This window comes from Sinocyclocheilus anshuiensis, unplaced genomic scaffold, assembly GCF_001515605.1.
Source record: "Sinocyclocheilus anshuiensis isolate Anshui unplaced genomic scaffold, SAMN03320099.WGS_v1.1 scaffold524, whole genome shotgun sequence".
Taxonomy (NCBI): domain Eukaryota; kingdom Metazoa; phylum Chordata; class Actinopteri; order Cypriniformes; family Cyprinidae; genus Sinocyclocheilus; species Sinocyclocheilus anshuiensis.
The window spans coordinates 2,507,064-2,531,153 of NW_015555703.1; the positions used below are offsets into that span (position 1 = coordinate 2,507,064).

The 24,090-nt window shown below is 37.1% G+C and overlaps 1 protein-coding gene across 4 annotated transcripts in view; it reads left to right on the top strand.

Annotated features, from left to right (window-relative positions):
- LOC107671708 (adhesion G protein-coupled receptor L2-like) overlaps window positions 1–24,090 on the top strand; it is a 122,913-nt gene that overhangs the window by 45,394 nt on the left and 53,429 nt on the right. For 2 of the 4 annotated variants that reach the window (XM_016464640.1, XM_016464642.1), the window contains exons 3-5: window positions 3,301–3,514; window positions 6,855–6,964; window positions 13,792–14,592. In XM_016464640.1, the coding sequence (XP_016320126.1) occupies window positions 3,301–3,514; window positions 6,855–6,964; window positions 13,792–14,592 (1,125 nt within the window). Of the gene's footprint in view, window positions 1–3,300; window positions 3,515–6,854; window positions 6,965–12,423; window positions 12,439–13,791; window positions 14,593–24,090 lie in introns of all 4 variants that reach the window. The other 2 variants (XM_016464639.1, XM_016464641.1) reach the window with 2 other exon arrangements.

Here is a 24,090-nt window from a genome sequence, read left to right on the forward strand (position 1 = left end):
ACATGAACTAATAAGGATCACTAATGTTAACGAAGATGAATAAATACTGTAACAAATGTATTAGTCTTAATAGTATTAAATGCATCAACCAATGATAACTATTGAAACTTTATTGTAAAGTGTTACCAACAAAATTCATAGGACCCTGAGACTCTTTATTATTGTGTATTACCAGTAAAAATGTAACATTATTATAATAATGCTTAAATAAGTAGAATCAAAACTCTGCATTCGGCTGTTTTCAGATGCATTGCAGTGCCTGAGCTGGGTAATTAGTGTTGAGCTGCTGCGTGAGTTTGCTGGTGCATGACTGAGCCATGAGTGCATGGCATTATGAGAGAGCATCATGTTTTAAGCAGCAGTCTGAGAGCAGAAAACAAGACTGGCCTTTTTTTAGGGCAAGCCATTAAAAAACAGTCTTCCAAATGACCTAAATAAGGACACCAGCAATCAAACAATCAACTTTCAGCAGCTAATAATTATTGACCCCGTCACCCAATTAGAACACAGTGCATTTGCATTTGTCTATATGAAGTATTTCCTGTAACCAGTTTACCAATCAGATGTATTTTCAGCACAGATTTTAAAAAGGTCTTAAGACTTTAATTTCCTTTTTCACAAATTAAGGCCTTAAACGGTCTTAAATGATAGCTGCAATTCTTAAATTCATAAAGTCATGGCATTAAATGTTGCAAGCATTGCAAAAAAAAAAAAAAAATTCTTCCTCAGTATTTTTCTCCCACTTAAATCAAGATACTTTTACCTTAGAAGCAAAATGACGACATGAAGCCTCGTTTTCTGAGAAATGGAACAGAATTATGCTTAAAACGAGAACGAATATTTGTCAACGGGGTTTGAAAATGACAAAAATACTGAAGATCAGCACTGTTGTTGTTGTTTTTTTTGCAGTGTCATCAACTTACATTGCAGAGTAAAAGTTATTTCAGTATTTTATGTAAAGTAAAAACTTTTAAATGTAATGCAATGAAAATCAGTTGAAAGTTGTTTTCAAACTTTGATGCACTGCATATACAAGACATTTACATTTAGAGACCATATTGTTTTATTGTGTTTCTTTTAAATTGTATTCTTGGTTTAAACAAGGTCTTAAATACACCTTCATAAAACCTACAGAAACCCTGAATTAGGGATGCACAATTCATTAAAACATGACCATTAACTAATTGTGCAAGTGTAGATTAAAATACAAAAAAAATCTACTTGTTCTATTTACCATGTTTTTACACTGTTTGTGCAGCATTGAGCATTGTCACTGGCTGCTGAATGTGAATGGGATGCGAGAGAGAGATGGAAATCCTGGAGTGGATCCGGAGCAACACGCTCAGTGCTCAGAGTCTCAGTCTGTGAGGGCAAAGAGACACATTTCTACCCTCCTGTCTGAATCTCTCTATAAAACAGATAATATACCTCATACTGCCAGGATTTCCACTCACAAGTACTTGAGTAAAGATATGCAGCGAAGGCTTTGAGGACGTTTATTGAAATGAATGCTGTGTGTTTCAAGGTTTGCTTTACGCTCGAAGTATAAAAGCGGAGCGTGTGATGGGATGAGTGCTGTGTGTTGTGGCACACTGACAAACATTTGACACTTTGTGTGCGCTTTGACGTAATTCAGCTGCATCAGTGCATGCATTATGACAAGCACAGAAGTCATGGATCGTCTAGAGACCTTCATGGGAAAAAAAGCTCCGCAAAATCACAAATCGTTTCCAGCACCATTTTTTGTCGCGGCCCATGATTGAGTTATCATCCAAACGCAAGGGTCCACACTTTATAAAAGTTGATATACAAAGACAATGTGACGTTCTGAGGGTTTCAGTTTCTAAATAAAACCCATCAAAACGGCAAACTTAAGTTAAAATTTACCGTGTGATGTATGTGGTGCAATTGATAAAAATCAGACAAATCCACAAAAACCTGCCAGCGGCAAAACATTAAATTACAGCAGCCAGTGACTTATTAGTCCGACTTTTTAGTTATTAGTTCTTTATTTTGATTCATTGAATTTTTCTGGACGTCCCAATAGTGCCTGGTCTTATAATTGTTGTTTGCACTGAAGATGTAGGCATGAACAGTGTTTGTTCAATTTTTTCTCACAAAGTGGGAGTCGATGACAGCTCATTGAATTATATGGTAACAGGTTATACACACTTAGAGGACACTCCCAATGTAAAGCACAGCAAATTTGGCCTCTAACACCACCAACGTTTAATACTGCACTTATATCTCTGCTTGCAAATTTGAAAGCATGTGGTCTAAAAACCGTATTGTGCAATGTCACATTCATATCTCAAATGTGGCATGGCAACAGAAAACGCCTCTTTTTATATTTTGGTCATTAATATCATATACTTTGTCCTCACACAATTCACAATGTTCCCTGCGTCTTAGGGAAATATGACCAACCATATGGTCATAACCATAGCTACTGCATGGCAGTCGTTAATAATCATATCTTATGATGGCTTTTTGCGAGGATGCAAAACAAATCAACATGTAGATTTTATACGGGGTAAATGCACAAATGTTGTCTTGTTTATTCATCTGGTGGCATGCATTAATCGCAGATATCAGGAAATATTTTTGACATGTTATACGGCCATTTGCGAATTTGCTGGACCAAAAGAAAAATGCTGACCCATCTACTTCATACAGGACTCAGGAAATCACGCTGATGCAATTTAGGAATAATATTATGACATTACCGCGGTAGCTGTAGACATAATGCATGCTAAAAGTGTAGTCCGTAATTTTAGAAATGACATCAAAACAAGTTATTTCTTAATGCAAGTAAATGTCTGGCAGAGCAGATATAAAAATATCTGGAGTTAGTTAAAATGGAAGACATCTGTTATTTATATTACAACTGATAAATATCTAGCAACGACCTAGTAATGTCTAGTACTTAACATAATGCTTTTGTGGTTAAATAAGTGGAAAAAAGGCATTGCATGATTAAAAATATCTTCAGTTTAGTAGATTTGCATGCATTTGCATGCATTTTTTTTGCAAGCCAAGATATCTGCAAATAAAGTGACACATATCTGACAATTCAAATACATTTCTAATTTCAAATGAGATTTTAAAAGGATATAACCAGAACGAATTAACAAAGCGGAAAGCATGATTTGCAAAAGTGTCTGCCTATTCAAATGTCACAGAGACAGTTTTGAAAATGCTTGCACTTAAGAGTCTTTCACAAGGAAGCATTGCTTTAGGTGTTGCTGGGGCCTGACACCAGGAGCGAACTAATCTCTAATCTTCCGTTCTTTCCTCTAGCCTTCAGTCGTGCAGCGCTGCCGTTCGGTCTGGTGCGGCGAGAGCTGTCGTGTGAGGGTTACCCTATCGATCTGCGCTGCCCGGGGAGTGATGTCATCATGATCGAAACCGCCAACTACGGCCGCACAGACAACAAGATATGCGACGCTGACCCCTTCCAGATGGAGAACATTAATTGCTACCTCCCGGATGCATATAAAATCGTGTCTCAAAGGTAAAAGACCGTTTGCCATGCATTGCCTGTAGTCCAAATGTGGATGCTATTTCCTCATTTCCTTTTCAGTTTGTAGATACTGGATTTTGCTCTGCAGATATTATGTGGTTGTTTCTTTGTCTGGGCGACTATGGAAAAGCTTGACAGTTTAACATGCAAACACGAGTTCAAATTCTTCCAGAGAAAACGAAAAGAGTTCTTTTATAAATAAACACCACCTGTGCCAGTCCACTTTTATTGTCCAAACATCATTAGGGTTTGAAATACTCAAGACCTTCCCCAAAATGAACCATATGCTTTTGCTTTCAGGACGGCCTAAATTTGACGTTTAATTTCTTCTTTTGCACAAGGAGGTCATATACTTGAAATGGCAGAGCCTATTATAGAGTAAATATCCTCTCTTTATATTAGTGGCTCTCTGAAGGCGTTCTTGTTTGACTTGAATGTATGAACTCTCACACAGATTGGTGAAAGCATCTGAAGTATCTAAAGCAAACCAGATATTGTTGCATTCAGTTCACATTTATTTGTGTAGCGGTTTTCACAATGCGTGTCGTTTCTAGGCAGCTTTACGGAAAATGAATGTTTCTACATTACAGTTTATTCACCTAGCAAGTACAGTTTTCTCACACACTTTTACTGCATATAAATCCATTTCATGGAATTCTGCAAATTTTCTCCTAGAATCAGGTAATTTTAATAGCCAACACTATTTTTAGGCCATAGATGTTTTTTGACATTTGGTTGTTACTGGGTATTCATGTTTCTAGGGTTCACGTTGTACATTCATGTGAGCTGTTATAATAACAGGCTTGTCTCACTCTTATAGCCGATTGTACCACATAGTTTGTCCTGAACAGACTTTTTGGACCATATAACAGTAAGATTAACCATAATGCATTTGGGTACATTTTGATCCAGAAGAGATGCATAAAAAATTCTTAAAAGAAAAGCATAGTTTTTAGTAAGGGAGCAAAACTTTGCAAATGCTTTGAGACCTTCAAAATATATATATTTTTTAATTCCATTCATTCCAATGGGGTTGATACTGTAATTCTCAGATTATATGTTCTTATAAAGATTTAATGCAATTATATATTTAAAATTTGAATACACAGACAGACAGACACACACACACACACACACACAGACATACAGGCGCACACACACACAGACAAACACACACACAGACAGACAGACAAACAGACAGACACGCGCACACACACAGACAGACAGACAGACACACACACACACACACACACACGCACGCACACACACACACACAGACAGACAGACAGACAGACACACAGACAGACAGACAGACAGACACAGACACACAGACAGACAGACAGACACGCACACAGACAGACACACACACACACACACACACACACACACATCTTAGTTTTCTTGGTGTGGTTTGTGCATCACTTGAAATTTCAAAGAATTTCTACATTTTTTAATGAATAAAAAAGGGTAAATGCAGTAATAATATGGTAACATTCAAAATTGTTGCTGTTACACTCTAACACTGCATTGTTGCACACTGTATTGCTTTGCTAACCTGGGTTGCCAGATCTGAGTAAAAAAAACTAGCCCAATGACCCAAAAATATAAAAATCTAAAATACATTTATTTTTGCAATCACTGTTATGCAGTACAAACAATTTTAAATTGAAAACCACTGTACAGACTAGTTGTAATCATAAAAACTGTCTATATTCATAAAGAAGCTCAAAGGCTCTCCACCAGTGGCCTTTCCCCCTCACAAAATGCATGATCCAGCACAGTTTTGGCATTGGTAGATTGTAAAATGGGTAAAAAAAAATTAAATACAAGCATTTCAGTCAAATACAGTTTATGCAATATGTCAAACTTTTAACCTACAGGGAAAAAAAGAAACCGCCAGCAGCAACAGTTTAAAAGGAGCCCAATTCAACGGGAAAACCACAGACTTGGCAACCCTGGTGCTAACCCTGCTCCGGAGCAATCAGGGTTTAAAGAGACAATAAGCCAAGGTTAAACAGTGTGAAAAGCCCAAAAACTGGAAGTCGACTGTCCATTATTCAGCTGTCAGGAGTTTGGCTACTCATTCAGTCATCAGAGTTAACCAGCAGAAAACAACATGGGGTTAGTTCATCCAAAAATGAAAATTCAGTCATCATTTACCATTACCAGCACCACAGAGGAAATTCTCAGGTTGTATTCATATTCAGTGCTGCGGGATTTGAACGTCCTTTAGGGTTTTCTGCACTTTTTTTTCTTTTCTGTTTTATATTCCTCGTCAGAATTACTTGCAGTTGGCCTTGAGTTAGAATTAATGATTTTTTTCTTAATTAATTAATTCCCCCCCCAGTTAGCCTAAAGCCAAACTGTCTTGTGGTTAACATGAGGATGTGTAAGCATGTATTAACACAGCCGCACTCGGTGCATGCAGAACATGATGCAAGGAAGGTGCAATTAACAAAAAAATATACAAGACTTCTTCATGCAGAAGCATGATGGACACATAACCAATCTAGATGTGTGGGAAAAGATCACGTAAGGTCTTAATGTGAAGTCAAAACTTCAAAGCCGAAGAAAGGTGTTATGTTGAACACACTCCTATGCACTGTAAAAAAAAATGCTGCTTTAATTAGTTATAACAATGTAAAATTTGTTGACTTAAAAATCCAACTTAACTAAAATTGTAGATTTGGCGCATTATATAAATATATAAATAAATATATGATCCTCATAACTATATATTCATTTTAAGTAACTAGGACTGTCACTATTGATTATATCAATGTTTGAATATTTTTTTTCCCCTTTTATGATAAATTGGGTAATTTTTGAAAATTCGCCATAAAGTAGACTTAAAGGGATAGTTCACCCAAAATGAAAATTTGCTGTTAATTTACTTATCCCCAGGCCATCCCAGATGTAGGTGACTTTTGTCTTTAATAGAACAGTAAAGAAGATTTTTAGCTGAAACTATGGTCTTTGGGTGTTCATAAAATGCAAGTCAATGGCTACCGTCATTTTAAGAGTCAAAAAAAGCATATTCAAATTAATACCCGTGGCTCCTGACGATATATTGAGGTCTTATGAAGTGAAGCGATCAGTCTGTGCAAGAAACTGAATATCATTTACAACATTATTACCTGTAATCCAGAGGGTGAGTAAATTAACAGCAAATTTTCCTTTTTGGGTGAACTATCCCTTTAAGTGACTTGGCTTGATGGGGAGCATTTTATTGTGCTGATAGTGTACTCTAGTATGCTATCAGTCAGCATCGTAAAAACCTCTCTGAGAATTTTTGTCCATTAATTCTGTTGAATTTTGTTTGGTGCTTCAGGTGTAACAATCGGACGCAGTGTGTTGTCATCACTGGCTCGGATGTCTTTCCAGATCCATGTCCTGGGACGTACAAGTATCTTGAGGTCCAGTATGAATGTGTGCCATACAGTAAGTGATCTTACAAATATTCTGAATTACTGCACATGATACCAAACAATAATAATAACAATAACAATAACAATTTTATCTTTAATTTACTGTAAATTGTTTGCAACATAGTAGAACAGCAAAATGCTGAAATGTAACATTATGTAATTTGGTATGGTATATAATGTTTAAAGGAACACTCCACTATTTTTGAAAATAGGCTAATTTTCCAACTCCCCTAGAGTTAAACAGTTGAGTTTTACCGTTTTCGAATCCATTCAGCCGATCTCCGGGTCTGGCGGTAGCACTTTTAGCTGTAGCTTAGCATAGATCATTGAATCTGATTAGACCGTTAGCATCTCGCTCAAAAATGACCAAAGAGTTTCGATATTTTTCCTATTTAAAACTTGACTCTTCTGGCCTCTTCTCTTCTAAGTTAGCCTATTTTCAGGCGCTGCGTAATATCATTGCGCCTGCTGCACCCATGGTATGTCAGCAAAGTTCCTTGATTATTACGCCGGAATGAGAGTATAGTTCCTAGCCATATCGGCTGGAAAACTATTTTCAAAAATAGTGGAGTGTTCCTTTAAGTGTTTTTCTTTTTTTTTTTTTTAGATGATAATAATAAAAAATCCCTAAAACCTGTATAATATATTTTAAAGGATTCAAAACTTCTTGTTGACAAATGGGTAAAACCTAGCGGTTTGAAGGATAGTGGCAAAGATTGGGAAAGATTTAAAATTATGATGAATTAGTTCTTAGGACTGCACTGTGATCCTTAAAGGCATAGTTCACCCAAAAATGAAAAATCTGTCATCATTTACCCTCAAGGTATTCCAAACCTGTAGGAGTTTCTTTCTGCTGTTCAACACAAAAGAAGATACTTTGAAGAATGTTTGTTAACAAAACAGTTGACGGTAGCATTGACTCCCATAGTAAAGAAAAAAAAATACTATGGAAGTCATGTTGGTTACCAGCATTCTTGAAATTCATATGGGTTTGGAACAACCTGAGGGTGAGTAAATGATGACAGATTTGTCATCTATGCCTTTAAATAGAGTCTTTTAATGTCATATGATTCTGGTTCTAAATATGCCTGACAAGATTGTTTGTTATATGAACTGTTGTTACACTGAATGACATTTTAGTGGGTGTCTTCTGTAAATCATGGTAAAAATGTATGACAGTCATTCTTTTTTGCTCAAAAAAAAATAAAAATTATCAGGACCGATTCTAATGTATGAAAAAACAACACCATTTAACCTGTATTGACTTTTATTGTTTTGATTCTTGAAATAAAAATTATTCTAATGTATGACCGATTCTAATGTATGAAAAAACAACACCATTTAACCTGTATTGACTTTTATTGTTTTGATTCTTGAAAACCCCTTTTTGTCTTTGACCCATGTTTTGATGTTGAATAAGTAATAGCAGCCCACACATAATATACCACTTTAAGTAAATGTACATATTGAGCTTAATAACAGGTTGAGTGTAAAATCTGTGTTTTATACTACACTATTGCTCTGTTCCAAAACATATTGAGCTACTCTTCATAGGAAGCATCCTGAACGAAAGAAACCTCTTAAGTGATTTGAAACTCTTTTCATGCACAGCAACTGTCACAATTACTGTTACCATGTTGCCAAGAAAATAACATGATAACCTGCAAAAATACAAAACACAAATGCAATATTACATTTATTTGCTGTGTGAAATATATTATTATTTTTATACAATTATTTATATATGTTGGTATATATTATAGTGTATAATATAAATGCATGCAAAATATATACATTTAAAATGAATCTAAATAATCAGTGCAGTGCATTCTGGGATTGCCTTATCCATGAAAGAAACATGCAATGCTGCCATAGATTTAGACAGACATTTGGCATGTTAGGAGTGCAACGATGAAGCCTTAAATTACTCTCTCTATACAGTAAGCAGCTCATTAGGATTTGGAACAGAGCCATTGTCTGTTTCAGCGTTTAGCTTCGTGCCGTTGTTTCTCCATCAGTGATTAAATGGAAATGTGTTTAATATCTTCAGCACAGATTTTGGATTTCTGATATTTTGTCTAGTTTTTGCAGCTGATGGCCGTTGCATCCTTGAGGAATAAAACATACTTCTCAGTCATCTTTTCTACAGATGCTTTGTTTTTTGTGTTTGTCTCTCTATTGAAAGCCTCTAGTTTTTCAGGTGGAGGACCGTATCCACGTCCTGTTTGTGGACACCAACATTTTTTTAAAGACTTTGATATGTCTTCTGAAAGTCATATTTCTTTCTGTATTTTTCATGTTTTTGGTAATTACATTAACTTTTTTGGTAACACTTTATGGGACCAATTTTCACTATTAACTAGTTCCTTAGTAGCATGCCTATTACTAGCATATTGGCTGTTTATTAGTACTTATAAAGCACATATTAATGCCTTATTCTGCATTGCCATATTTTAGATCCCTTAATCTCTAAACTTAACTACATTACTAACTGTTAATAAGCAGCAAATTAGGAGTTTACTGAGGCAAAAGTATGCGATTTATCGTGCAGCCCTAGTTTAAATTAATTTTTTCCACTGTACCACAGCAGTACAACCCCAATCTTTCTTTGTGTTCCAGTCATTTTACTGAATCCCTTCTGTAATCTGGCGGGATTCGCAAACGCTTGCTCTTGAAAGATGGCTCAGTACCCAGTTTATTTGGACCAGCTGGATCCACTGAATCGTAACTTGTAAGGATGATAAATAATAGATGTTTATATTTTCTATCGAGCATTCAAAACACAGAACTATGGCAATGGGCATATTGTTTCCGACATGCACTGAACGCGGTAGACCAATCACAACAGACTGGGCCATCTGACCAATCGTTTATTAGTACTTATAAAGCACATATTAATGCCTTATTCTGCATTGCCATATTTTAGATCCCTTAATCTCTAAACTTAACTACATTACTAACTGTTAATAAGCAGCAAATTAGGAGTTTACTGAGGCAAAAGTGATAGTTAATAGTTAGTTAATAATGAGAATTGATCTCCAAACTAAAGTGTGACCACTTTTTCAACTTGTGAATGAAAATGCTTTCATTCAACAAGGATTCATTAAACTGATCAAAAGTCACAGTAAATGCATTAAGAATGTTAAAGTGCCCCTTTTATGCCATTTCCAATATTGCCTTTCATGCAGTGTGTAATGTAGCTGTATGTGAATATAAACGATATCGTAACTTGTAAGGATGATAAATAATAGATGTTTATATTTTCTATCGAGCATTCAAAACACAGAACTATGGCAATGGGCATATTGTTTCCGACATGCACTGAACGCGGTAGACCAATCACAACAGACTGGGCCATCTGACCAATCAGAGCAGAGTAAGCTCAAAGAAAGGAGGGGCTTAGAGAGAGTGAATCTTAGAACTGCTTCGAACGAATCGTTTGAGAATCGTTGGAAAATGAGCTGATATAAAATTTTTGATATTTATATTTAATATTTTGAGAAAATGAAAGCATTTTTTGACCTTGCATGCATGTAATGATATGCAAAGTGCATGATAAAGTTATTGTCTCCCAAAAAGAAAGAATCGACTCTGAACAGCCTAAATAAGTCAGTAATTCGAATCCCTCTTCCGTGACGGCTACACGTAACACATTTGCACAATGCCCGCCTATGATCTATGTTGGCTGGCCGCGAACAACTTGACCCGCCCTCAAACACTGTAGTTTGTTCATGTGGTTAACATCATGTCAAGAAGACGCTGTGAAAGTAAATTTATTTTCACTTCCAAAAGATGAGTCTGCAAAGAATCGGTGGTTTAAATTAGGGCTGCACGATAAATCGCATGCGATATTTAACGCGCATCTTATCAGTAAAGCCGGTTCTGTAATCCACACTAGCACTTTTGGTGCGCACCCGGGTTCGATTGACGTCAGAGTTCGGTTCTTTTGGATGATGTGAACGCTGTCTTCCAAACTCAGGTGCGCACCCACGAACCGTACCAGAGTCCGCTTAAAAAGGGTGGTCTGGGCAGCGTTCTTTAGAGCATTTGCATAAGGCAGACGTAAGTGCCGTTGTGTACTGAAGCTTTGGAAACAAAACCAACGGTTCAAAAGCATAAATATAAAATTGAAGAGAGCAATGCTACGCATTTTGCCATCTTCTCCTGCGCCATCGTTACTAAGCAACGGGGTAAACAGCTGCTGGCCTGATGACGCAAACGAACCGCGGTTCGGACCCAAATAATATAATGTGAACACAGTCCAGCGGGGGCAGGGGGAGGGGGGAGCAATCTAACTCGGGTTCGGACCAAGCAATCGAACCAAGTGTGAAAGCACCCTAAATGCTGTTCTTTTGGACTTTCTATTCATAAAAGTATCCTATAATGTTTCACAGTTTCCACAAAAATGATATGTTTTCAACATTGATAATAATCAGTAATGTTTCTTGAGCAGCAAATCAGCATATTAGAATGATTTCTGAAGATCATGTGACACTGAAGACTGGAGTAATGATGCTGAAAATTCAGCTTTGATCACAGAAATAAATTACATTTTACAATATATTAAAATATCAAAAAAGATTTTAAAATGTAATAGTACAGCTTTTTTCTGTATTTTTGATCAAGCACATGCAGACTTGGTGAGGCAGCTTCTTTCAAAAACATAAAATCTTACAGACCCCAAACTTTATTTCGCTTTACTTGGCTTTTCGTTTTAATGATAACTTTAAAAACCGAATAGAAGCCTGCTGGCAAGTCAGATATTTCTTTGGCAGTGGACTGAATAGATGGCCATTGCAGAGCTAATCCTTCTCCCTTACAGGAAAATTAGTGCGCAAACATTGACACTTGATTAATATTCATGATCCAAGATTGTTCCCACGCTGCTTTCTTCGTTCCTGGTTTTCAGCATTTTTAGTCACTTTTTTGTAATTCACTTAAATTGTCACGAGGTCATGAAAATATAAATTAACACATTAACTGACTTGCCTATACATGTATAATTTGTTTTTGTGACAGTATATTGTTCATGATAATGTTGTTCAACTGCAATCTCATCTAATCTTGGAGAATATTTGAAATTAGACAATTAATGGTTGAAAGAAAATATTGTATGCTTGTGTCCTTTTTAAATACCTTTTAATATCTGTCTACCTCTTTATCTTCTCGTTTTTCTTTCTCCTGCTGTCTAACCGCTAACTTCCCTCTTTGTTGCTAGGTGTCCACTGATAGCAACATGATTAATTAAACCTTATTCTCAGTAACACAGGTGTTGTCCCTAAGCGTTTTTCTTTGAACTTTTTTTTTCTTCTTCTGCATATTCTGTAAATTTTTCTCATTGGATGGTCTCTTCTTTGACGTAAACGTATTGGCCTGTATATGTAAATGTAAGGTTTTTTGGGGGGGCTCTTCTAATCTTTTCTCTCCCTTGACGCTCTTTCCATTCTCTTGTTTTTCCACGGCTCAAAATAGAAGTGGAGCAAAAAGGTAAATGACTGCTCTGGCTCCTCAGTCCTCAGCTCCTTGTTTTGTGTTGTATGGTTTCAAACCCTTCCCACTGACCCCAAACCTCCACCTCCCCCGCCACCCCATTGCCTACATGATATCAAGATGGACAAGATCTGTCGAACCCAAGCCCAGAAAATGTTGGGTTGGAGGTTGTCAAAAATCAACCTCTTTTTATATTGTTTATACATAGATATCTTCTGTGCTCTATATTGTATATTATTGTCCATTTTCCAAGGTGATGTGTGTAATTTTTTCGATAAAATGCTTTATAATCCCAGTATAATCTGCGGAGCCAATTAAAAGTAAGCTGTCTTTCATTTGATTCCCTGCAAAGTGTAAACACTGTGGGGTTATTGACACATTACTCTCTGTATTTAAGTGTCTAGTCCAACCCAACTTTGACTCCAACCGATGGTGAGACTAAGGTAGGACCGTTTTGTTTTGGAAACTGGTTTTGAAAACCTGTTTGGAAACATTTTTTATGCCATTCTATTCAATGCCTCAAGTAGCGCAACAATTGCACACTTCACGTTAAAGTACGATAAGCTCTTTGGCACTGTTGTTTCATGTACAATGAACTTTGGCTTAATTTTATTTGGCTTTTTCCTTCAATGATATTGATGGGAGAGAGAGGCCATCTGCATGTGATATGCTGTTCACCACAGACTTTGCATTTCCAACTGGTTCAACAACCAATGACGGGTGTGTTTGGCAAAGGCCTCGCTCTCATATTCGTTCCTCGGTGACCAGAGTGAAGACTCTTTCCTTTGGCTTTCATCCTATCTGTCCTGAACAGCATTGTCATCCTGTTCCCTCGACCGTCGTGTCCTTTCCTCTTGCCTCTCATGTGTCGTCGGTTCTTTCCTCAGACATGATCCATGTATGTGTGTTTACTTTCAAAGGTATGGCATTTGCAACAAATCCGACAAACCCTCCCCATACTGTCGACATAAAAGAATCGTGAACGTAGATAATCCAAATGAATGTTATCTGTCCATTAGCATTGTTTCTCTCATCTTTTTTCATTTACAGGACTTTTTTGCCGTCCTCTTTTTCCCTCCTGTCTGTTCCTCTCAGTTAAACTTGTTTGAGAACAATCTCAGGGAGCAAAGCCACCTCAAAACAGCCTCTCACTTAACCTCTCGTTTTCTTTTGACTATGCACGCGACACCAATTATGACTGCAAAAATGATATTGTGGTACATTAGCTTCGGAAATCCATGTTTTACTTACCCATACCCAAAGAATTGGACCCAAAGAATGCATATAAGGTCATTACAGAGTGCACTGCTGGTTCATTTTCTAACTCTTGTTCTCGACCTTTCTTCCCAGTTTTTATTTGCCCTGGGACTCTGAAAGCAGTAGGAGATCCAGCCTTTGTCTTTGAGGCTGAACAGCAATCTGGAGCGTGGTGCAAAGACCCCCTGCAGGCGGGGGACAAGACCTACTTCATGCCATGGACACCGTACCGCACCGACACGCTCATAGAGTACGCCTCACTCGACGACTTGCGAAGCGGTCGACAGACGACTACCTACAAGCTTCCGCACCGCGTTGACGGAACTGGATTTGTGGCCTACGACGGGGCCATCTTCTTCAACAAGGAACGCACGCGAAATATCGTCAAGTTTGACTTGCGGACTCGGATAAAGAGCGGGGAGGCCATAGTCGCCAATGCCAACTACCACGACACCTCGCCCTATCGCTGGGGTGGGAAAACGGACATCGACTTGGCGGTTGATGAACGGGGACTGTGGGTCATCTATGCCACCGAGCAGAATAACGGACGTATCGTTCTCAGCCAGCTCAATCCTTATACTCTGCGCTTTGAGGTCACATGGGAGACCGTCTACGACAAACGCTCGGCCTCCAATGCCTTCATGGTGTGCGGCATTCTTCACGTTGTCCGTTCCACCTATGAGGAGAATGAAAGCGAGGCCAGTAAGAGCCAAATTGACTATGTGTATAACACCAAACTAGGGCAAGGGGACTATGTCAGTATGCTCTTCCCTAACCAGTATCAGTACATTGCAGCTGTGGATTACAACCCGAGGGATAACCAGCTGTATGTGTGGAATAATTTTTACATTCTGCGATACAATCTGGAATTTGGGCCACCCGATCCGGACGAAGGTAAGATTCATTATGGTCTTTGTTGTGTCTGATTTGTCTGTAGAGCGTAGGCTGATTTAGTTTTAATTTTGAGTACTGTAGAGGACAGATCCTTGAAAGAGAGTCCTCTAAATCAAAATAGCTCAAGTGCATGGGATTACCATTTTGTGTGATTGTCACAGTGAAGGCATATTATAGCAGTGAGCCAAACTAGGCTCTCAATTGCTCGGCTCAAGTGGCTGATGAGTCTTTGCAGTCCTGTTCCCCTCTATTATGGCCATAACCCGGTAAATCTCATACATAAGCTCAGACCAGGAACTGCAGGGGGATCTTCACAATTGCCATGTTTCACAAAAGCGTCTGAGAAGCCTAGAAGAAAATTGTCTCAATTTGTTCCCACTGGTATCTGATTAATTTCCTTAAGAATTGGGTTTTCAATATATTTCGACAATCCCAATATCATTTGGTGTGTGGTAACTTCACATATATTGTAAAACTTGGCAGATTATTGCTGAAGTGAAAAGTTTATTATTATGAAAAAATGCACAAAAATACTATTTCAAAATGTATATGAAATATATATTTCCAAAACATTACTCTAAAACTGCAAGAAAATCAAAGCCATAAATAAAAAAATCGAGCTTTCAGTAAGATTTTGTTTGGGCGCAGTACCAAACGGTTCCACTAGATGAAATCTGCTTCCCATTCATTTTCAATGGGGTCATTTTTTTTTTATGTCGAACAGTACAAGGGCTATTTTTTTCAGGATCATTTATCCTTTACGAATCATGCCCTTTTTTGTGTATGTGTGTGTTCACATAGCAAGTGCCAAAACCTTTACCAAGTTTTTTACCATTTCGATGAAGTAAAAAAAAAAAAATAATAAAATAAATATATATATATATGTGTTTGTGTGTGTGTGTGTGTGTGTGTGTGTGTGTATTGTCACGCCTATGGACTGTATTAGTTTTTCTGTCAAAAATGCACAAACAACACCAGATGGTTAACGCGATAGTCGTTGCATGGCCAAATGCATGTATGATTGCCTTACAACAAGGTTTGAGGAATGACTTGCCAGAGAAGAAAAGATCAGTCATCAAGAGCCATTAAATGTGATTGTGAGCCATTAGACAACATTCTTCTATTAGCAAGAATAATTAAACAGAAACTGTGAAAATTACTGTGCCAATACCATGTGCATGCAGGAGTATATTTTATGTGCAGAAAGGCACACATGTAAAGAATTATTGTTTTGTAAAACCATGTATCTTTTTGCAAAGAAGGGCAATGTGACAAATTTTTTTTCTAAAACAATATACCTAGTCATAAATATTTCCCTCCTCAACCTTCATTGGCTGAAAGTCTGGCACAATGCTGTGCGCCGTTGAGCATGTGAGCAGTGAGAGCTCTGAGCACACCGAGTATGTATGAGGAGACAAAGCCAGTGAGATCTTGCACATGTAATGGACTCTGATGTCAGAATTTTATCCAAATGGGGACATCAGCACATAACCAGATAAGCTTTTCAGTGCCAAATGATTTTAGTTTGCTCAATACTGAGTTCACATTTGTTTGTATGTACAATACTTTTTTTGTGCGCTCAAAATATCACGTTGTGTGTGCAGAGTTGTAGCATAAAAATAACTCCATAAAAACTATGGTAAGTGGCACTGGTGCCTGCTGTGCTTTAGCAGCACTACCCCTTTTCACTAGGCCAGATTGTTTCCATTTCTGTTGCCGTCCTCAGCCGTGTGCATGCAAAGGTCGAGCCTTGAAATTCCTGGATCCTCCTTCCCCCCCTTCAAGCCACAATTAAGTCGACACACCAAATGTTAACCGGCCCACCATGCATAACGGGAATGCATGTGTTGAGCCTGTTTTCATTCTGGCACTCACATGAAAATGTAATTAACAACTGAATTATCATAATTACCATTAGTGGGTGATCAGGGCAGTGCAGCAAAATCAGGCTGGTTGTGAGTTGCCAATGAGAAACCAGTGGTTTTGTTGAGTTTGTTTTGCCTTACTCCAATCTACTAAGTTAAGTGTACAGTATTGATTAAAATTTTGAGCTATCGGGTCAAATTTCATAGGAAATTCCAGGCTTGCTTCATCCGTTCTTGCATGTTTACGTCATGTCTTTAAACACTTGTCCAGCTGCTATATCCTGTTTGTGATTGTGGAGTGATTGTACCTTGTTGTTACATTAATAGTGTTATGTAGAATTTGAACTAGTTAGTGAGCTAGCATTTACAATTGACCTTGGCCATACAAAATCTGAACCACAGAATCAGATATGATACTTGCAGTTGCTGCCAAAAATATTGGTACCCGTGTTTATTTTTTTCCCCAATCTCTTTTTAGAAAACTTTAGAAAGTTGATCAAATAATAATAATAGTTCTACTAATTTTACTAATCTTAATTTTCTAAATGTAAATCTTGTTAATTAATAAAGTTAGATTTTAGTTTTAATATGACATTTGAATGTGAAAAAGAATCAGATTTGAAATAAATCAGGTGAATGAATGATTCAATGACTCACTCATAAAGATGACTTGACTGACTTTGTCATGAATTGCTTTTTTAAATTTTTTAATGTTCCCTGGGGTCCTCTTGATGTTCATTCATGCCACCTCGGAGTTGCATTAAAGAGCTTCTGTAAATGCACCTAAATGCTGCTTCAGATGCTGCTTCTGTTCCACCTCTGCAGTGCAAAGATGGCTTTCGTTGATGCTGATTTATTAGATAGGTAACAGCCCTATAGTTTCTTATTATTCTAATTAAATTGGATTAAATTTAAGAATTTGGAAAAAGATGACGGATACATTTAATAAGGTTAGAAAATGCCAGTATAAATGTAAAAAATGCCCCTGGAAATCAGTTTAAGGCAAATATCGCCCCTTAATGAAAAAATTAATTTCCGTCACTACTGTGGTTATAAAACCAGAGCTTAAACTAGGACATCTGCTGTGTTAATGAAAGTATAATTAGACATTCCTGTTCACAGTAACATAGCTTTACACCAGCGAGCTTGTGCTGAACATACACAAAGCACTTGTTTGTTGCCATTAAACCTCAGGTAATTTAATGTTAGATATATAATATTTCTCCGCTGACTGCTCAATATTAATATATTATGTTATATTTAATTTCTCAATATTGATTGCAATCAAATATTTTTCTTAGAAAGAAAACGTGAATAGTGTCTCTTTAGCTGGAATGGACTCTCTAAGCCTGATCTCTCAGCGCAGAGATAAATTGAGTTGCTTGCATTAATATTCACAGGGAACGCGGTGAAGCCCCAAAGCAATACCTGCCCACAAAGCATCTGTAGAATTTGCACCATCCAAAACTGATGACGCGAGATGCGTCTATGGGAGCCATTAAATCTCATTACCAGACTTTATGAGCTGCGTATTAAGCCTCAACTGTGAGTTATACTTTGGGTAATTACATGCTAGCACAACTTCCAGCTTTTAAAAGAGTACCAGGGACACCGTTGTGCTCTTTAACCGCTGTAACAACACCCTGAAATGCTACTGCAAGTCGAGGAACAGAGAGTGTTAAATCCTTCTTAATAATCCTCCTTTGCTATTCTTATAATTCCATGGGGGCACAGACCGATATGAAACACGCTGATTATAAGGGGATCCTTGTGCAATGAAAAGCGTGCTCTGAAAAAAAAAAGGCTCGAACCAGAATAGAGGATTGAGCTTTCCTATTGAGTCAAACTTGTCAATATAGACCCTAGAACATGATTTCTGTTTACTGTATATTATATTATAGGTAAAAATCATCTCCTGCCATTACACACAAATTTGTATGATAATGAAATCTGTATGATAATGTTGTTAGCGAGCAATCTTTTTTTTGAAAGTTGAGGCTTCTTAACAAATGTGAAATGAAAATGCATCTGAAAGGTCTGTTCACATCAAGATTGGCAAATATATTGGGCTAAACTAAGAAAAAATGGACCTTAGTGTAACTAATTTGATGTTATAACTCATTCAATCTCCTGTTTGTCTTTTCTAAATCTGTTATTGTATTTTTTATTTATTTGGAGGAATATGGTGGAGATGAGTGAAGAGCACTGTTGCAAAAATCTACATCAAGCCTATGTCTTTCTGCATTTTACTATAATGTCCAAAGAAATTGTTGAAGCCAGCTGCACTTTTTAATGACAGAATATTAATACAGGGTACATTAATATAAATACATTAAACTTGAGATACATGGATATTTGGACATTTGCATACTGATAGGGACGTAACGATTCACTCAACGCAATATGATGCAATATGATTCAGGATAGGATTTTCTCACAACATGTTTTTTTTTTTAACAAAGTCAGATTTAAGACAAATTAGAAATGAAAAAGTGTCTTATTATTTCTCAGATAAAATGCTGCGCATTTCTTTGTGAAACTGAAATATGTCAAATAACAAAACTAAATGTAAATTTTAAAACAAATCCCAAATCAAATAAATAATATAAATAAAAGAAATCTCTTCATATAAACAAACTAAGGCTTTGTCTGCTCTTTCCATTTAAAAGTAGAAGCAGCCACTGCATTTTAATCCCGATCCAAACAAAGATGCTGCAAACATGCAGCACGAACTTTAAATTATTAAATTAGATTGTATCATTTTAGTATGAGAGGCAAAAACAAAACGGTCTGATTTTAACTTTGTGAAATTATGCTACATAAAACATATCTGCACAAAACAGAATCAGCAGGTGGGCTGAATAAGATGCTGATTCACTCTCTGACAGCAGGTGGCGCTTGTGGAACAGCAGTGTTTCCTTGTTTACCGCTGTAAACAAAGCAGCTTTGCTTATAAACACTACTTTAATATGCATTATAGACCAATTTCGGTTTTTGCAAACAGTGATGAAGTTTTTTGTGGGCGGAGTCTATCTGGTGACAGAAAATAAAAAATTTAAAGTAGCAGTCTACGCAAGCCATGGAATAAAAATTTTAGTTTATATTTCAAAATTTGGACTTTTTTTCTCACAATTCCGAGATTGTATCTCACAATTCTGATAAGAAAAATCAACTCGTCATTCTCTCTTTTGCCCTCATCTCAGAATCATGAGTTTATAACTCCACACTTCTGGCTTTTTTCCTCAGAATTGACAAACTTGCAATTGTTGAGTTAAATTGAGTTATAAAGTCCGAACTAGGAGATAAACTTGCATTTGCGAGAAAAAAGTCAGAGTTGTGAGATAAAATAGGAAAACTTTATAGGTTTAAATAGTATTTCATGGTGTAAATACAGGGCTAATACAATATGTCTGCATGAACTGCATATGTGAATATTATATAGACCTATTGTTTAAATCAAATTTATGCTTTAAAAGTAGGGTAATCGTAGCAGGTATCATCCATAGTTTGTCCGTTTAAACGTCTGCGTTTAGCTACAAATGGCGTCTTTGATGACAGTATTCTATAAAAATGATTTGCATAATGTGCTCGCAGCTGCAAGTGACGTAACTGTGACGTCTACTCCAAACTGGTTTATACAGAGACAAGATGAAAATAAAATACCATCTAAACTTTTCTGAAGACAGTCAGTTCTCCTCAGAGATGCATTTATATAAACCCCTGCCCTCAACTGTATCGCGATTCATTGAACATCTCAATCGACTTGAATCGTCACATATTTTCATCGATTTTCAACTGGTTTTGGGTGCATCATTACATCCCTACCTACTGACAAACCAAAGTTGCTTTGTACACTCAGCATGTCAGTTTTTTGCTTTCTGGCAATTAGAGGCCATCAAATAATTTTTGAGTTTTGGTTCAACACATCGTAGTATTTGGTGGCTCTAACACACTGGAAACAGTGCTGATGACTTGTACTCCACATTAGCTTTGGGATGGGTGCATTACATTATTCCGCTTCCCGTCCAGCTTTGACATTTTATCCAGCAGCAAAATCCAGCAGGTAGAAGTCAACATGGATTTTCCCTTCTCATAAGATTCTGTCCCGCTCTTGTGTCATTGGCTAACGGTTCATGTTGCACCCTCTATTGTACAAGCAGGAATTTTGTGTTTCCTCCGACCTGATGCATATTCGTTTCGCTATGGTGTGAAAAGACCATTAATCTGCCATTTTTCGCTTTGCGTTTTGTGTGACGGGCCTTAAAGGGATACTCCACCCAAAAATGTAAATGACTCCACCCAGATGTATGTGACTTTCTTTCTTCTGTGGAACACAAACTGAGATTCTCTATGAGTCCATATGATGTCAATGTGTGAGTCCCTGAAAGTTAAAGTTTCAAAAACTACATAAAATGAAATGACAGTAACCCATATTGACCCCATTAGCTGGTTTAAGCTGGAAATAGCTGGTCTCCCAAACAGAAGTGGTCACAACCCCTGTAAAACCAGCCTGCAAAACAGCTATGATCAATCTGAAAGACCAGCTAAATCCAGCCAACAAGATTAGCGGGGCACTTGATGCATCGTCTTCTGAAGCAAAACAATAGGTGTGTTTGAAAAAAATGTGAATATGTTAAAGTTTTTAAACTATAAACCATCACTTCCAAGTTTAATTCATTAGGATTTTTCTCACATCAGTTTCGCATCAGAAGACATTGATTCATCAACTGAGCTCGTATGGATTACCATCATTTCCATTGCATTATTTTTCTACAAATCTCCATTTGTGTTCCACTGAAGAAAGAAAGCTCATGCACATCTGGAATGGCATGAGGATGAGTAAATGATGAGTGAATGTTCATTTTTGGGTGGAGTATCCCTTTAATGGACCCTTTTCACATTTACGGGACGTTCAAAAGGGGTCATAGTTGCATAAACTTCTAAAACGGTGAACAGGAGACTATTTTTTGCATTCCCGTTTGCTCCAACAGAATAATTCCATGATAGCGTTTTCCATGAAAGAGTACAAAAAGATTGATTGAGAGATTGATTACAGCTGTCTGATGAGAGAAATATGTCAAAATTACCATCACTCCCTGTGTTATAAAAACTCGCAGCAGTGATACCAAGATAGTATAACGCAAAGTGTAGTGTTAGAAATATACATTATTATATTTTAAATATGAAAATGTAAACCAAACTTTTTGCTAGATGTAACTGTGGAAATGCATCAACACCGCTGTCCCATCCTGTATTTTTTTTTCTTGTTGAATATTCTTTTATGCATCAAGCTACAGATGCCAAATGAGTTGAGCATCACCTCACATTAACTGTAAGCACAAAAGACAGTCTCATGACTCATCGTTGAATTATTATATTCAGAAAAGAGAGCAAGTCAAAAGGAACCAAGTGCATGTTTTAAACTTTGATGGCTCTTTCTTCAAAGCGAGGCTACTAAGACTCGAATCCTGACACTTTAACTTCTTATTTTGACACTTTAAAGCCATTGCCAGTGATGCACAAGGACCATTTTGTCTATAAAAAGGTAAAAATACAGAATCAGATGAGGCAGTAATTGCAAGGAATTGTCAGAGGAAAAGAGGGAGAAATGTAATGTTCCTTAGAACTTAAACTCAGTGTAAAAGATTTAAAATGAATAGTTCCTATAGGCACAAAGAGCCCTCAGCTACCATTGAAATGACAGTTATGTTCATTTTGTTTTAATACTTAGTCATATGGCTTACTTAAAGCTAGTTTTGGTGCATATCACTCTGGCTTTGAAGCTTAATAAGAGACTAAAGTTTGGTTTTGAAAGCCGCTGTCCTCTGGGAATATCCCACAAGGGTGCCTCTGTGTGTTTTGAGTTTCAGTATAAGACATTCTGAGTTGACTCGAAGCATTGAACTCGAAGCACTGAACAGCGAGCAAGAAAAAGACAGTATTGTTCTGTTTTTTTTCCCTCCGCCTCCTCACTGTTTGTCTGTTTTTCATTCTCCTGCTTCACATTCGCTGTGTATTCCTAGAGGCAGTGTCAGTCCCGAAGTTAATAAGCCACATTTCCACTCTCTTTGGTGTTTAGCACACATACATCAGCGTTTCTAAATGGAGTCTCTGACTTGGGCACCAATCTGTCTGGTTTTTGTGTGCCTGTGGCTATTCACAGGGACTCACCAGTCAACCTGCCAATTCTGTCGTTTAGCAATGGAGCGTTTGACAACTGTTAGTCTGTGGTGATAAGTGGAAATGTAATGCCCGTGTGGGGTCTAAGGCTTTAAATCTTTAAAGAGATTCGAAGATAAATTGGACTGAACCATCTGAAACGGTTTGCGGCTCGAGCGGCACAGATCAGAACAGCAAATTTTCATCACCCCTAAGCAAGAGTTAATTAAAAATCAAGCCATAGTACTTCAAAAGACGTTGTGCATAGTACATAATATCTTTTGTTTCCTATTGAGCAAGCCAAAGGTAACTGTGACAAAGAACAAACTCCATGTGATGTTGGATAATGGAGAATAAAAACTATGGAGAAACCATGCAACACCAGGAGGCAGCAGTGTTGCGGAAAGTTACTTTTACAATTACAGTACTTAGTTACTGTAAGTAAGTAATGCATTACGTTACTTTTTCTTATCTGGGCTGGGCTTTCTTGTTTGTTTTTAATATAAAATAGTTATATTTTTGGCAAATGTAAAAGCCCTTTCACAGCAAAAGGAAAGGGCTTGTAGGAAAGGAAAGGGAATGTAAATTCACGTCTGTCCAGTAGAGGGCGCAGCTCAAACAAACCTGAAAAATACAAAATAATACAGCTGTGCTGTATTCTGGGTTGCAGGAAGAATAGGATGTAAGAGAAGAAAGTTCAACATTTTTCAGAAATAAATGAAAAAAATGAAACACAAATGTTCTGTTTATTTAAAGTCATTTTTGCCTATTAGTATGGTTGAATTGGATCATTGAAAGTCAGCAGCAAAGACATTGGTTATTAACTCTTTCCCCACCAGCATTTTTGAAAAAAGTTACCAGCCACTGCCAGCGATTTTGATGATTTTCACTAAAATTTGATGGCCTCCAGTATATTTTGCTGTATGAATATTTGAATATGCAATACAGCAAAGTAAAGATCAGAGCCTCTACTTTTAAACAAAACAATCTGTTTTATTCTAGCTTAAAGCATTCTTTTTTTTACCAACACTTGAATATAGGTAGGTTTCATAAAAATGCATAATTTTGAGCAAATAGGTGAGAAAATCACATTTTTGTCAAAAACTACATCTGGATAATATTCAGTAGATTATCAAAGCATAAATCCAGTAAATCGCTTCCATCAACACCACCAAAGCTTGCACAGACATATATCACTTCCTGGATCAACACTTGACTCTGTAACATTATGCAGTTTTCATTTATATGCTGTATGATCGCATTATTTTTTCATATGCATCTGTTTACATAAGAGATCGCTCGTTTCTCCATCCTGTACACATGTGTTTTTGTTTGGGAGGTTTTGTACTCGTTCAGAAGATGTGTAATAGCGCCCCCAAGTGTATAACAGTGAAAACACGAAAAGCCGTAAAAAGCTTCGGCGGGGAAGCGTTTTCTTCTAAAAGATGAGATAACTCGTCAATGGTGGGGAAAG